Source organism: Coregonus lavaretus, assembly GCF_964263955.1.
Source record: "Coregonus lavaretus genome assembly, chromosome: 5".
Lineage (NCBI taxonomy): Eukaryota > Metazoa > Chordata > Actinopteri > Salmoniformes > Salmonidae > Coregonus > Coregonus lavaretus.
In genome coordinates this window covers 4,056,277-4,069,213 of record NC_139992.1, presented here as the reverse complement: position 1 = coordinate 4,069,213, position 12,937 = coordinate 4,056,277, and the positions used below count along the sequence as shown (strand labels likewise).

At 41.6% G+C, this 12,937-nt stretch overlaps 2 protein-coding genes across 3 annotated transcripts in view; both read left to right on the top strand.

Annotated features, from left to right (window-relative positions):
* The first annotated feature begins 2,363 nt into the window (after positions 1-2,363).
* Positions 2,364-4,794, top strand: LOC311129565 (ATP synthase F(0) complex subunit C2, mitochondrial-like). 2 transcript variants are annotated; one of them, XM_084161896.1, is made up of 5 exons: positions 2,364-2,420; positions 2,611-2,706; positions 3,663-3,737; positions 3,885-4,075; positions 4,194-4,794. In XM_084161896.1, exons 2-5 carry the CDS (start codon positions 2,668-2,670, stop codon positions 4,306-4,308), a joined length of 420 nt encoding a protein of 139 aa, XP_084018022.1. In that variant the 5' UTR covers positions 2,364-2,420; positions 2,611-2,667; the 3' UTR covers positions 4,309-4,794. The 2 variants fall into 2 exon arrangements, with proteins under 2 accessions (XP_084018022.1, XP_084018023.1); XM_084161897.1 differs by having other exon boundaries at positions 2,409-2,507.
* A 1,726-nt stretch (positions 4,795-6,520) lies between these two features.
* The window catches only part of LOC311128851 (cyclic AMP-dependent transcription factor ATF-2-like), a gene marked incomplete at both ends in the record, with an annotated part of 36,942 nt that continues 30,525 nt past the window's right edge, over positions 6,521-12,937 (top strand). The window contains 7 exons of the mRNA XM_084161071.1: positions 6,521-6,568; positions 6,659-6,755; positions 7,453-7,571; positions 7,686-7,814; positions 10,448-10,626; positions 10,995-11,106; positions 12,796-12,882. Coding sequence (XP_084017197.1) covers positions 6,521-6,568; positions 6,659-6,755; positions 7,453-7,571; positions 7,686-7,814; positions 10,448-10,626; positions 10,995-11,106; positions 12,796-12,882 — 771 coding nt within the window. The remainder of the gene's footprint in view (positions 6,569-6,658; positions 6,756-7,452; positions 7,572-7,685; positions 7,815-10,447; positions 10,627-10,994; positions 11,107-12,795; positions 12,883-12,937) is intronic.

Sequence of the window (12,937 nt, the reverse complement as noted above, 5' to 3'; positions counted from 1 at the left end):
GATGATGACATCAAATCCCTTAAATAGAAATACTTTAGCTTCAATATAGAATGTATTATATGCTATAGACATGACATGTAACATGATATGACTGTCAACATGATCCTACATTTCAGGTTGTTGAACTGATTATAACAAAAAAAAATGAACCTATGTCCTTCTATTCCACATGGAAAGCTTGTGTTCAATATACCAGAACACATCTAAATGTAATTAGATCAACGTCCCTTTGGTAGATCAGAATACACTGAAGCTCAGTGCTAGTCTGTGTAAATAAAGACATTCTTATTTAATCTGAACTATATGGATCCTACAGTGACTGTTGATTCTGTTATTTCCAATAAGGGCGTCGGAGGTTCATGTGCTACATGAGTAACACTGGTTCTACTCATGAGATCAAGAGGCTATGATTATGACTTCAACAAAATAGTTACAATTTCGCATTAACACTGGAATGATAGACGTGCAAAAGATGATGTGCAAATAGAGATACTGGGGTGCAAATTAGCAAAATAAATAACAATATGGGGATGAGGTAGTTGGGTGGGCTAATTTCAGAATGGCTGTGTACAGGTGCAGTGATCGGTAAGGTGCTCTGACAACTGATGCTTAAAGTTAGTGAGGGAGATTACCTCATACCCTGGTACATTGACTCGGTACTGGTACTCCATGTATAGTCTTGTTATTGTTTTCATTGTGCTACTATTTCCTTTTTTATTTAGAAAATATTTATCTTACTTTTAAACTCTGCAATGTTGGGAATGGGCTCGTTAATAAGCATTTCACTGTAAAGTCTACACCTGTTGTATACGGCACATGTGACCAATAAAACATGATTTGATTTAATGTGCACAACAATTAGTGCCAATTGCCTGTTGCCTAATTCAGCATATACTGTAAAGCACAGGAGGTTGGCGTCACCTTAATTGGGGAGGACGGGCCATGGTAATGTCCGGAGCAGAGTAGGTGGAACGGTATCAACAACATCAATCACATTGGTTTCCATGTGTTTGATGCCATTCCATTTGCTTTATCTTGGCCAGGTCGCAGTTGTAAATGAGAACTTGTTCTCAACTGGCTTACCTGGTTAAATAAAGGTGAAATAAATAAATAAAATAAATATAAATAAATTTGCTCCATTCCAGCCATTAATATGAGCCGTCCTCCTCTCAGCAGCTAATTAAAAGTATCCCTAAATAATCCCATCAATGATAGCCTAGTCCTGTCAATATCAACCATTCAATCATATTTGTGTCTAATGCTGATATTCTCTAAGCCAGACGTTCTGAGGAAAATAAGTTGATTCTTCCTCTGTTTGTGCTATTTCTTTCGATTATAATGTATTGTTTTAATATTTAGACTAGACAATAGGCAGACCTATTAAAATGGGTTGGCCTCTACATAAAAGCCCTACATAAGTTTCATTAATGGAGCTCCCGATTATTTTCATGGTAAATTAACTAGAACAATCTTTATCGATGACAATTACATGTACAGGGTTTCATTCATGGTTTCTTTAGGTGACATTCGAAAATTGATCTGGTTTAATAAAGTTATAGTGAAATGACCTTGCGTTGTGCTGTATCGCATTAGTGGAAACCAAGACTGTTCTCAGGGCAAGTCTGCCGGTTTTGACTAGCAGAAGTGACTTTTTGCAGCAGGTTAGGAGAATTAACATGACAGAGTAGGATAATTACCGTAGCAGATTAGTAGAATTAGCTAAAATGTTAAAATTGCACCGGAAGCGACTCGAACATATCTAGCTACAACCAGGCCTGCCCTGGGAACAGTCTTGTTTTCCACTAATGCGATGCCGCTTTCATTTGTCGCAAAATCTTCATCCGGGAATCTGTAAACGCCGATTTGCGCGGTCGCAGTACTGTACGAAAGATTTTTTATAACTAACCCAAGATAGACCACAGCCTGTCGTTTCCAATGGGAGCAAACGAATCATAGTGGGCAGAACAAGCAAGGAGGTGGGCAGAGCCAAGCACGAACTAGTGAGATCCTATTGGCGCGTTCTTCCATTTATTTGCATATTTCCTGTAGGGAACGCCTAGTCTGTGCGTGTGCAATAACTCAATTCGCCCTTGCACTCCTAAACAACGCACTTTTTTGGGCAAAGGGTAAGTATACAAAGTTTATAAAACGCAGTCCACTCTGTTTGTTACATAATCTAGTTTTGAAAACAGAAAACTCTATGGAGATCAAATGTTTAATCGATGAGAAAATGAGCTGAATGTCGGCCAAAATCCATCTCGCTCCATCTTCTCCCACTGCCGGCCACTGGGCTTCCTCTCATCACCATATTTGGTATTGAGTGGAAACCCCCCAACCGGATGCTTCACATTTATATATACGGGGAAATATCTGGCTCGTTGTTCTATCTGTGACTGCTGTGGTTCGACCTTCTGCAGTCGGTAAGTGTCTGAAGGGGGGCTATCTAAGAATTGTCCGCTGTAAATCCTTGTTAATCCTTCTTTAAAACAACACGTAGCACAATACAAGTGAGGGGTGCATATTGTACGGATTATTGTGTGCATTGGGCTGTCATTATTTTTACGGTCGTGCGTTTACAAACCTATTGACCTTATATCTGTCTTGTTGCAGAAAGACCCGGGCTTCAATCAAATTTGACCGACCAGGATAAAACAGACTCAATTGAAAATGTACGCCTGTGCAAAGTTCGTCTCCACGCCGGCTCTGGTGAGTTATTTTCCTCAATATGGTTAACCATGTTTATCTTACATCTGAAATCATATTCTCCGGTTGTATTCGGATGGGCCTGTGTTGAACTTGAATGGAACTGTCTGGCAAGGGTATTGGCTAACTAGCCAACGAACTTTAAATGGCTAACAGTAGCAAGTAAGCTTAGGTTTATGATTATGTAAGTGACATTATTTTAGTTTCCTAGCTGTTTGTGCACATTCGAGACTAGACCCTGAACCGGAGTTAGCTAGCCAGCTTGTTAGCTATAGCCTAACGTTAATTAGCTATGAATAAGGTCAACATGACACTTGGCTTGCTTCAGCATCCAAGTCTATCTGTAACGTTAATTTACCTAGTTAGTGACTTAACTAACTAGTTAACTCTCCGGCCTGCTTTTTTTCTTGAGCTGTCGCCTTCCATTTTGGGGTTTGGAGCTCTCTGCCCAAGGTCATGTTTTACTTTATTAGAAACATTGCATGTTCAGGTAAAACATGCAACATGTCTAACAGGTTGTTTTACTGGTAAGGTAACTGTTTATGACATTAGCTTGTGCAAAGTGCACTCAGAAGGTGAGAGGAGTGGTGTTTTATCCTTGTACTGTTACCAGGTGGTGTTGAGGAATGACATGAATCTTAAATGCTTTTTGATGACTAAGCAGCTATGTTGGAATGAACAAGTTGTAATGTGTTGTTGTGGGTATGCATGTCTTGGTACAGCTCTATGATATTCCCACAACCTCAATGACAGTGGCTCGCTACTGTCAAGGTGCCTCCCACAGGCCATGGTGCACTTGTGCTACCTTTCACAAGGGGAACCATAACACTTAGGCGTCTACTTGTCTTGAACTTTTTCTGTATTTCCTTCAAGATCTCCCAATAAATATATATATATATATATATATATATATATTATTTTATTTTTTCACTCAGTTATGTCATTTGTCCCTGCTGCAGGTCCGTGCTGGTTCCCGGGCCCTTTACAGACCCCTGTCTGCCTGTATGATGTCCAGGCCCGAGGTCAACACAGAGGTGAGGAAAGACTGTCTTCTTGCAGTAGAGTAGGCTTTATGCTCTTCACTGTTGAATATAACTCAAGGTTTTCAGTCCCGCTAATGGTCATTGATGTAGGAGTGCTTTTCCCATCACTAAGAAGAGGCACGTTTTTTTGTTTTTCAGAACAATGTAGCCGTCATGCCACAGAGCCCCTTCACCCAAGTAGCACTGAGAGGCTTCCAGACCAGTGCTGTGAGCAGGGACATTGACACAGCCGCCAAATTCATTGGCGCTGGAGCAGCCACAGTCGGAGTGGCTGGATCCGGTGCTGGAATTGGAACAGTGTTTGGAAGTCTCATTATTGGATATGCCAGGTAAGTACACTTCTACAAAATAGATGACTAGATGTGTGCTTGTCAATGTCAGCTTTCAGGAAAAACTATGATTCAAAGCTGACTTTTTACATAGAAATGGTTTTGTGTTGTTTTGCAGGAACCCATCTCTGAAGCAGCAGCTGTTCTCCTACGCTATCCTGGGATTCGCCCTGTCTGAAGCCATGGGTCTATTCTGTTTGATGGTTGCTTTCTTAATCTTGTTTGCTATGTAACACATCTACTGTCCATAGAAACACTAATTACAGATGTGACTACATATTTTATTGTGGCTACCAAAAAACGTTACGTGTTGGTGTCATGGAAATGTATATTTTCAAGTCTGTCAGACAGTCAAAATAACCAAAAACATGTTTTGTAAAAATGTAAGAAATTACATAATTAAAATGCATGTATTTGACTATTTACAATATGGCAGTACGTTTTCTGTTTCGGAATCATGTTTCACCACAATCAAGAAGACGACTAGCTTCTGTTGAATGTCACCATGGGATTATACAAAGGAACTGCTTAATTTACTGTAAATCAGTCTGCTGCATTTGCCATTTTTCCAATGCATCATATGTTCACTTCTGTGGGTCCACATTGACGCTTTCGTTGGTTCAAGTGCAGTTCTATAGAAGTATGTAAGTAGGCAGCAAGTGAGCGCTTGCTTTTGTAAATGGCATTAAATAAATCTAGACAAATTTGATGGTGCTAAATAGTGGTCACTGGTCCAGTTTATTTGGGATGCTCTCTGAATGAAGGTGCGTAGTCTGTCAAAAAGCCTGCAGGTCTTGAAATGATTCACTTGACAATTGTACATTAGTGTTGGGTCCACGCTAAGCTTGCATAATGTTGGCTTATCCCTTAGTGACATATTCTAGAGCTTTAAGACACTTAAGAACACCAGATCCAACACATTGCCAAATCAGATGAGTCCCAGAAGAAATGGATCCATAGTGCAACGATTTCAAAAGATAATTCCAACATTCTCATACAAATGCCATAATAGATCACAGCATTTGTAAAAGGAATATGTGTGTAGTTCCTGGAGATGGGTCACCCTTCATACCCAGGCTCCTGGTCGTCACATTTTCAAGACCTCGGGTTGTGTTCATTTGGCACAGAACAGAAAACATTTAGAAACTGAGTATGGTACTACCTGATCTTGTCCAATAAGATTTCTCCTTTTCGCTTTCAGTTCGGAGATGTTTTGCCCTTTGTGTTTACCTGTGTTCCAGTGGAGGTAATTTCTCCATCCCACAGATCATTATAATACCATTTACCTTTTGTCACCTGGCTTTCCCTACCCTGGGCAGTATGTAGGCGACTTCTGTAATCAATACTCACTGTTCTGGTTGGATTCATTTCCCACTGCCTTCAACTGTGGTTGTAGTTTGTTCTACCAAAGACCGAAGAACCCCCTGTTCACCTGGACTCCCATGTCGATCGTTCCTTTACTCACCAAGCACTTCATACAAGATTGGATGCTCTAATAATCTGGACACCTTTATGTGTGTGAGCTTTATGGCATTTTTTTGTTTCGTTGTGGTTGTCTGGCATTGACCCAGCACACTATCCACCACATCTATGCTGTCATATCCACATAAGGTCGTTGGAATTATCACAGCATTTCTTCTCATGACTAGCTATAAAGATAATTGAAATCGAGTATATTCTCAAATGTATTGTGAACAGATTTTTCTGCATTTATATAAAATTGCTGTTGCTGTCTGTAGTGAATAACTTACACGGAAGAGATACTGCTCTCGCGAGAGTTGCACAGACGAGGGATTTCGATACCAAGGGTTGCGCCGGTGGGTAAGTGTCCACAAACTCAAGGCGATTGTACACAAAGATATCGCACGTGTACCGATTTCTTGGCATTAGTTGGGATTTAAGCGTTAAGAAAAATGTGTCTGATAAATGCACATCCTTCCTGTATTAACATGAGTAAATATAGCTACGGTACTATGCTTGCAGATGCTAAGTTACCCTGACTGAAGGCGGTGTGGATAGGACTAGCAAGCAAGCTAGTTGGTGATGCTGAGGAGGGGTGTGTAAACAAAACCACGCACATTGTGTTGTTAGCTTGCGCTGAATTTATTTCAACAATTCAAAATGATTGGGTTTCAACAGTTTTTTTTCTGAATAAGCGCACTATGGCGTTGAGTGTCATCTTTCATAATTCGAGTTTCCCACTAACCATTTTGATAGAGATCTTTTTTCTATGACCAGCAATGTCTCTCACTCATCCTCCTGATTGAAAAATACCATGCATTTATTTACAAGAGAGGCAGTTGCCAACTTGCCATCAATAAGCTTTGTCCCCAAGATAAAATCTTTGAAAGAGCCTATAAGGTGATGATAATTGATCTGGGATGTTCTACCTACTAAAGTGCCAATCATAATTTTTTATTCCAGGTATAAAAGGAATTCCTAAATATGAGTGATGACAAACCGTTCTTATGTTCTGCTGTTGGGTGTGGTCAGGTATGTTTTTAAAAAAGTCCCTGTGGTTTGCTTTGTGGTTATATATGAAAAGTGCAGTGTGTAAATGATATATGTATCATCTTTCCATAGCGATTTACAAATGAAGACCATTTGGCTGTCCACAAACACAAGCACGAGATGACACTAAAGTTTGGTCCAGCAAGAGACAACAGTGTCATAGTGGCCGGTAAGCACTACAAGAGGCATCAAATCAATTACTAAGTGGCAGTGGTGGAAAAAGTACCCAATTGTCATACTTGAGTAAAAGTAAAAGATACCTTAATAGAAAGTTAATCAATAAAAATGAAATTCACCCAGTAAAATACTACTTGAGTAAAAGTCTAAATGTATTTGAGTTTAAATATACTTAAGTTTCAAAAGTAAATGTAATTGCTAAAATATACTTAAGTATCAAAAGTAAAATTATAAATTATTTCAAATTCCTTATATTAGGCAAAGCAGAAGGCACCATTTTCTTGTATTTTTATTAATGGATAGCCAGGGGCACATCAACACTCAGACATTATTTACAAAATATGCATTTGTGTTTAGTGAGTCTGCCAGACCATAGGCAGTAGGGTTGACTACGTGTTCTCTTGATAAGTCCATGAATTTCACAATTTTCCTCTCCTGCTAAGCGTTCAAAATGTAACGTGTACTTTGGGTTGTCAAGGAAAATGTAAGGAGTAAAAAGTACAATATTTTCTTTAGGAATGTAGTGAAGTAAAAGTTGTCAAAAATATAAATAGTAAAGTAAAGTACAGATACCCTCAAAAAACAACTTAAGTAGTACTTTAAAGTATTTTTACTTAAGTACTTTACACCACTGCTAAGTGATAGTATTCGTTCAAGTGATGTGTGAGAGAGATTGCCTTCTGTTGCAGACCAAACGCCAACACCTACACGCTTTTTGAAGAACTGTGAGGAAGTTGGACTCTTCAACGAGCTTACCAGTCCTTTGGTGCATGACTTCAAAAGAGCTGCTGTGTATGACATCAAAAAGGTGACTAGTTACTAGTCAGTAGTTCTATCAAGAATAACGCTCTTTACATTCGTAGCACAGTTTGCATCAGATTTGATCTTATCTGATCTGTTGGCATTTGTTTCTGACGTGTAGATGCCCTTGGATTTGTCACCTCTTGCCACACCGATGATCATACGAAACAAAATTGAGGACCACTCAGTTGTGGCAGCACATCGGGACAGCCCTCTGCCCCATCCGGAATCTACAACAAGTGATGACAAGGTAAGGAATTTGGTATACTTCATACAGTGATATCCAGGTGAATTAGTTTATATAAATGTAGGCTAGATCCTAGTTTTAGTGTCTAGATCCTAGTTTTCAATATTAGTTACTTGTGACACAGGCATCCGTTGTCTGTAGGGCAATTAATAATAATAATAATAATAATAATAATATGCCATTTAGCAGATGCTTTTATCCAAAGCGACTTACAGTCTTATGTGCATACATTTTTACGTATGGGTGGTCCCGGGGATCGAACCCACTACCCTGGCGTTACAAGCGCCATGCTCTACCAATTGAGCTACAGAGGACCACAATTCTAGGTCTTGACATACAGTGGGGAGAACAAGTATTTGATACACTGCCGATTTTGCAGGTTTTCCTACTTACAAAGCATGTACAAAAATCCAGAAAATCACATTGTATGATTTTTAAGTAATTAATTTGCATTTTATTGCATGACATAAGTATTTGATACATCAGAAAAGCAGAACTTAGTATTTGGTACAGAAACCTTTGTTTGCAATTACAGAGATCATACGTTTTCTGTAGGTCTTGACCAGGTTTGCACACACTGCAGCAGGGATTTTGGCCCACTCCTCAATACAGACCTTCTCCAGATCCTTCAGGTTTTGGGGCTGTCGCTGGGCAATACGGACTTTCAGCTCCCTCCAAAGATTTTCTATTGGGTTCAGGTCTGGAGACTGGCTAGACCACTCCAGGACCTTGAGATGCTTCTTACGGAGCCACTCCTTAGTTGCCCTGGCTGTGTGTTTCGGGTCGTTGTCATGCTGGAAGACCCAGCCACGACCCATCTTCAATGCTCTTACTGAGGGAAGGAGGTTGTTGGCCAAGATCTCGCGATACATGGCCCCATCCATCCTCCCCACAATACGGTGCAGTCGTCCTGTCCCCTTTGCAGAAAAGCATCCACAAAGAATGATGTTTCCACCTCCATGCTTCACGGTTGGGATGGTGTTCTTGGGGTTGTACTCATCCTTCTTCTTCCTCCAAACACGGCGAGTGGAGTTTAGACCAAAAAGCTATATTTTTGTCTCATCAGACCACATGACCTTCTCCCATTCCTCCTCTGGATCATCCAGATGGTCATTGGCAAACTTCAGACATGCCTGGACATGCGCTGGCTTGAGCAGGGGGACCTTGCGTGCGCTGCAGGATTTTAATCCATGACGGCGTAGTGTGTTACTAATGGTTTTCTTTGAGACTGTGGTCCCAGCTCTCTTCAGGTCATTGACCAGGTCCTGCCGTGTAGTTCTGGGCTGATCCCTCACCTTCCTCATGATCATTGATGCCCCACGAGGTGAGATCTTGCATGGAGCCCCAGACCGAGGGTGATTGACCGTCATCTTGAACTTCTTCCATTTTCTAATAATTGCGCCAACAGTTGTTGCCTTCTCACCAAGCTGCTTGCCTATTGTCCTGTAGCCCATCCCAGCCTTGTGCAGGTCTACAATTTTATCCCTGATGTCCTTACACAGCTCTCTGGTCTTGGCCATTGTGGAGAGGTTGGAGTCTGTTTGATTGAGTGTGTGGACAGGTGTCATTTATACAGGTAACGAGTTCAAACAGGTGCAGTTAATACAGGTAATGAGTGGAGAACAGGAGGGCTTCTTAAAGAAAAACTAACAGGTCTGTGAGAGCCGGAATTCTTACTGGTTGGTAGGTGATCAAATACTTATGTCATGCAATAAAATGCAAATTATTTACTTAAAAATCATACAATGTGATTTTCTGGATTTTTGTTTTAGATTCCGTCTCTCACAGTTGAAGTGTACCTATGATAAAAATTACAGACCTCTACATGCTTTGTAAGTAGGAAAACCTGCAAAATCGGCAGTGTATCAAATAATTGTTCTCCCCACTGTACATTTTGACATTTTATAAACAACTATTGTCTCACCTTTTTAATATCCAGGGTTATATTAAACCTTCAACAGTTTGATTTAATTTAGAACAGTGTTACTTGAATGTTGAGCAACACTGCAGATGTGATTACTGAAAAAAAGTTGTCTTTGCTACCATGTAGGCTAACTAGACAGACGTGCTGCCATAATTATGGTCATACAGTATCCATGAACCCCCGTTGAATGGCTTATCAGAGATGTTGCTCAACAACATTGCAATAAGCTCCGAGTGAATTGTTCTCCAAAATGACCACCCAGTGTAACGGAGTTGATCTACTGTTTAAAATATTTTGTCATCGCAGCATGAGATTTACCCACTTACGGTCATTTGCAGCACCTTTGAATAGTTTATTCACAGACTAACCACTTTTACTAGGAGCTTTGTCTTTTGTTGAATAGTCTCACTGTAAGGCTTCATCCGATGAAACACTGATTTTCTTCCACTCTGCTTTGATTGATGGTTTCACTCCTTCATAAAAATAAGACAATACTGCCAGAACTGTACAAATGGTTTGGATAAAGAAATCACATTGGGCTATATTTTGTACACCAGACCCATAATAACTAGTCTATTATCAGTTAGTAATCTATCTTTTAATCTGTATTACAGGAATTAGACAAATCCAGGGCATTGTTTCGTAGTTGAAATCTAGAGAATGGTTTTCATTGAGCTACTAATGCAGCCAAGGTCTCGTATGATGTTTTCAGGAGGTATCTTTGCAGCCGACCTCACTGCCGACCTCTACTATAGTCCATCCTCCATCCCTCCACGTCCCCAATGTACTCCTAGCAACCTCAGATGCTAGTGTTGTTATACAGCAAGCTCTCCCATCGCCAACGTCTAGCTCTGTAATTACCCAAGCCCCATCCACTAATAGGCCAATAGTGTAAGTAACTCAAAAATGTAACTTTATTTTGTAGATTTTTATTTTTATTTTTTACATTTTTTGTTTTAGCTTGAATTATTTTTGTGCTATTATGTCTTTATGATATTGCATTTCATGGTCAGATGGTTCATCGAAAAGTATAATCTTTGGTTTGTTGTCATTGACCAATACTGGTACCTTATTGTATTAACACAAATCCATCTAATTAGGCTGTTAAGTTACATGATGTTCCTTTGATTGCCTGTTAAGTTATTAAAAAAAAAAAATGTTGTAGTGTAAAGTGTATGATAATGTTCTTAAATTATATATTCTTTTAAAACTACATAATTGCTATTTGTTGTGTAACCCATAGTGTTTCTTCTCTCCAGTCCAGTCTCTGGCACGTTCCCTGTAATCTTTCAGCTGCCTAATGGACAGACTCTGCCCATCGCTATCCCAGCAACCATCGCATCCAGTCTGCACATACCAACCGCCATTCCTGTAAGTATTGCAAGTCATGCTTTATGGCGTTCCGTTGTGTATTTTGAATGTATGGAATTCCAACGAGCTGCACAATCACTCAGGCACATTTCCACTGGGCCAATACCCAGGCTCCAGGAGTTAATGTCATGTATCACCACTCTGCCCCTAGAGGCTCACTATTTACTGCTTTGGCACTAGTGTCTTTGGCATGTGTTGCATAGGCAGGTGACGATGGGTGAACTAATGTGCCTTTTAGAAGAGAGCAGCTGTATGTTACCATGGCAAAGACCGTGAGTAGGCCAAACGGTGACTTGGCCCCATCCAGAGTGCCTCACTGCCATTTGTCCTTGTACAATTTGAATCACCACACTTGACTTCTGGCAGACTGGATGGACTATGCCTGATGTTTGTCGCAATCAATTAACATGGTGGTCTGGATATTACGTTTCAGTGTCCCTTGAGGACATTAGTTAATATATCCATATTAGAGGTGCTATAGAAGTCTCTCTGTCCCTAGTTCCCCCAGAGCCACGTCTCTTTGTCCCTAGTTCCCCCAGAGCCACGTCTCTCTGTCCCTAGTTCCCCCAGAGCCACGTCTCTCTGTCCCTAGTTCCCCCAGAGCCACGTCTCTCTGTCCCTAGTTCCCCCAGAGCCACGTCTCCCAGTCCCTAGTTCCGCCAGAGCCACGTCTCCCAGTCCCTAGTCTGTGGGGAGCTGCTGATGAAAAAGGAAGAGAAGAGATCTCACTGCTGGGCCTCCTCTTCTCTCCCTCCTTTCATCCACAATTGTCTCTCTTTTTCCTTTCATCTCATTGTCAGGAGATGGTAGAATAGTCCCAGCTCTGGCCTTCAAGCTCGTCTCTCTCCACCCTTCTCCTTTTGCTCAGCCCCTTTGTCAATGCTCTCAACACAGACAGGCAGGAGGTCATTAGCGTACATGGGGCATCTCCATGTGCTCTCAACACAGACAGGCAGGAGGTCATTAGCGTACATGGGGCATCTCCATGTGCTCTCAACACAGACAGGCAGGAGGTCATTAGCGTACATGGGGCATCTCCATGTGCTCTCCACACAGACAGGCAGGAGGTCATTAGCGTACATGGGGCATCTCCATGTGCTCTCCACACAGGCAGGCAGGAGCTCATTTGCGTGCATGGGGCATCTCCATGTGCTCTCCACACAGACAGGCAGGAGCTCATTTGCGTGCATGGGGCATCTCCATGTGCTCTCCACACAGTAGCAGGCCATCCAGTCTAATTTACATTTTAGTCATTTAGCAGACGCTCTTATCCAGAGCGACTTACAGTTAGTGAATACATCATTTTTTTTAATACTGGCCCCCCGTGGGAATCGAACCCACAACCCTGGCGTTGCAAACGCCATGCTCTATCAACTGAGCTACATCCCTGCCGGCCATTCCCTCCCCTACCCTGGACGACGCTGGGCCAATTGTGCGCCGCCCATGAGTCTCCCGGTCGCGGCCGGCTGCGACAGAGCCTGGATTCGAACCAGGATCTCTAGTGGCACAGTTAGCACTGCGATGCAGTGCCTTAGACCACTGCGCCACTCAGGAGCACACACTAATGAGGCTGAGATATGAGGAAAACTCTGAGCGTACAACGCTGTGTGTGTGAACATTGGGAGGGGATGGGGAAGGAGACTGATTCTCCTTGTGCTGGTCTCTGTGTGTGTGTGTCTGTGCGGTCAGCTTGTCAGACCCATCACCATAGTGCCTAACGTCCCCGGGATCCCTGGACCCCCCTCGCCACAAGCCGTCCAATCAGAAGCTAAGCTGGTAATGTTTCACTCGTATACCTAACATCAAGTGTTCCGTGCACATGTCTGCATGC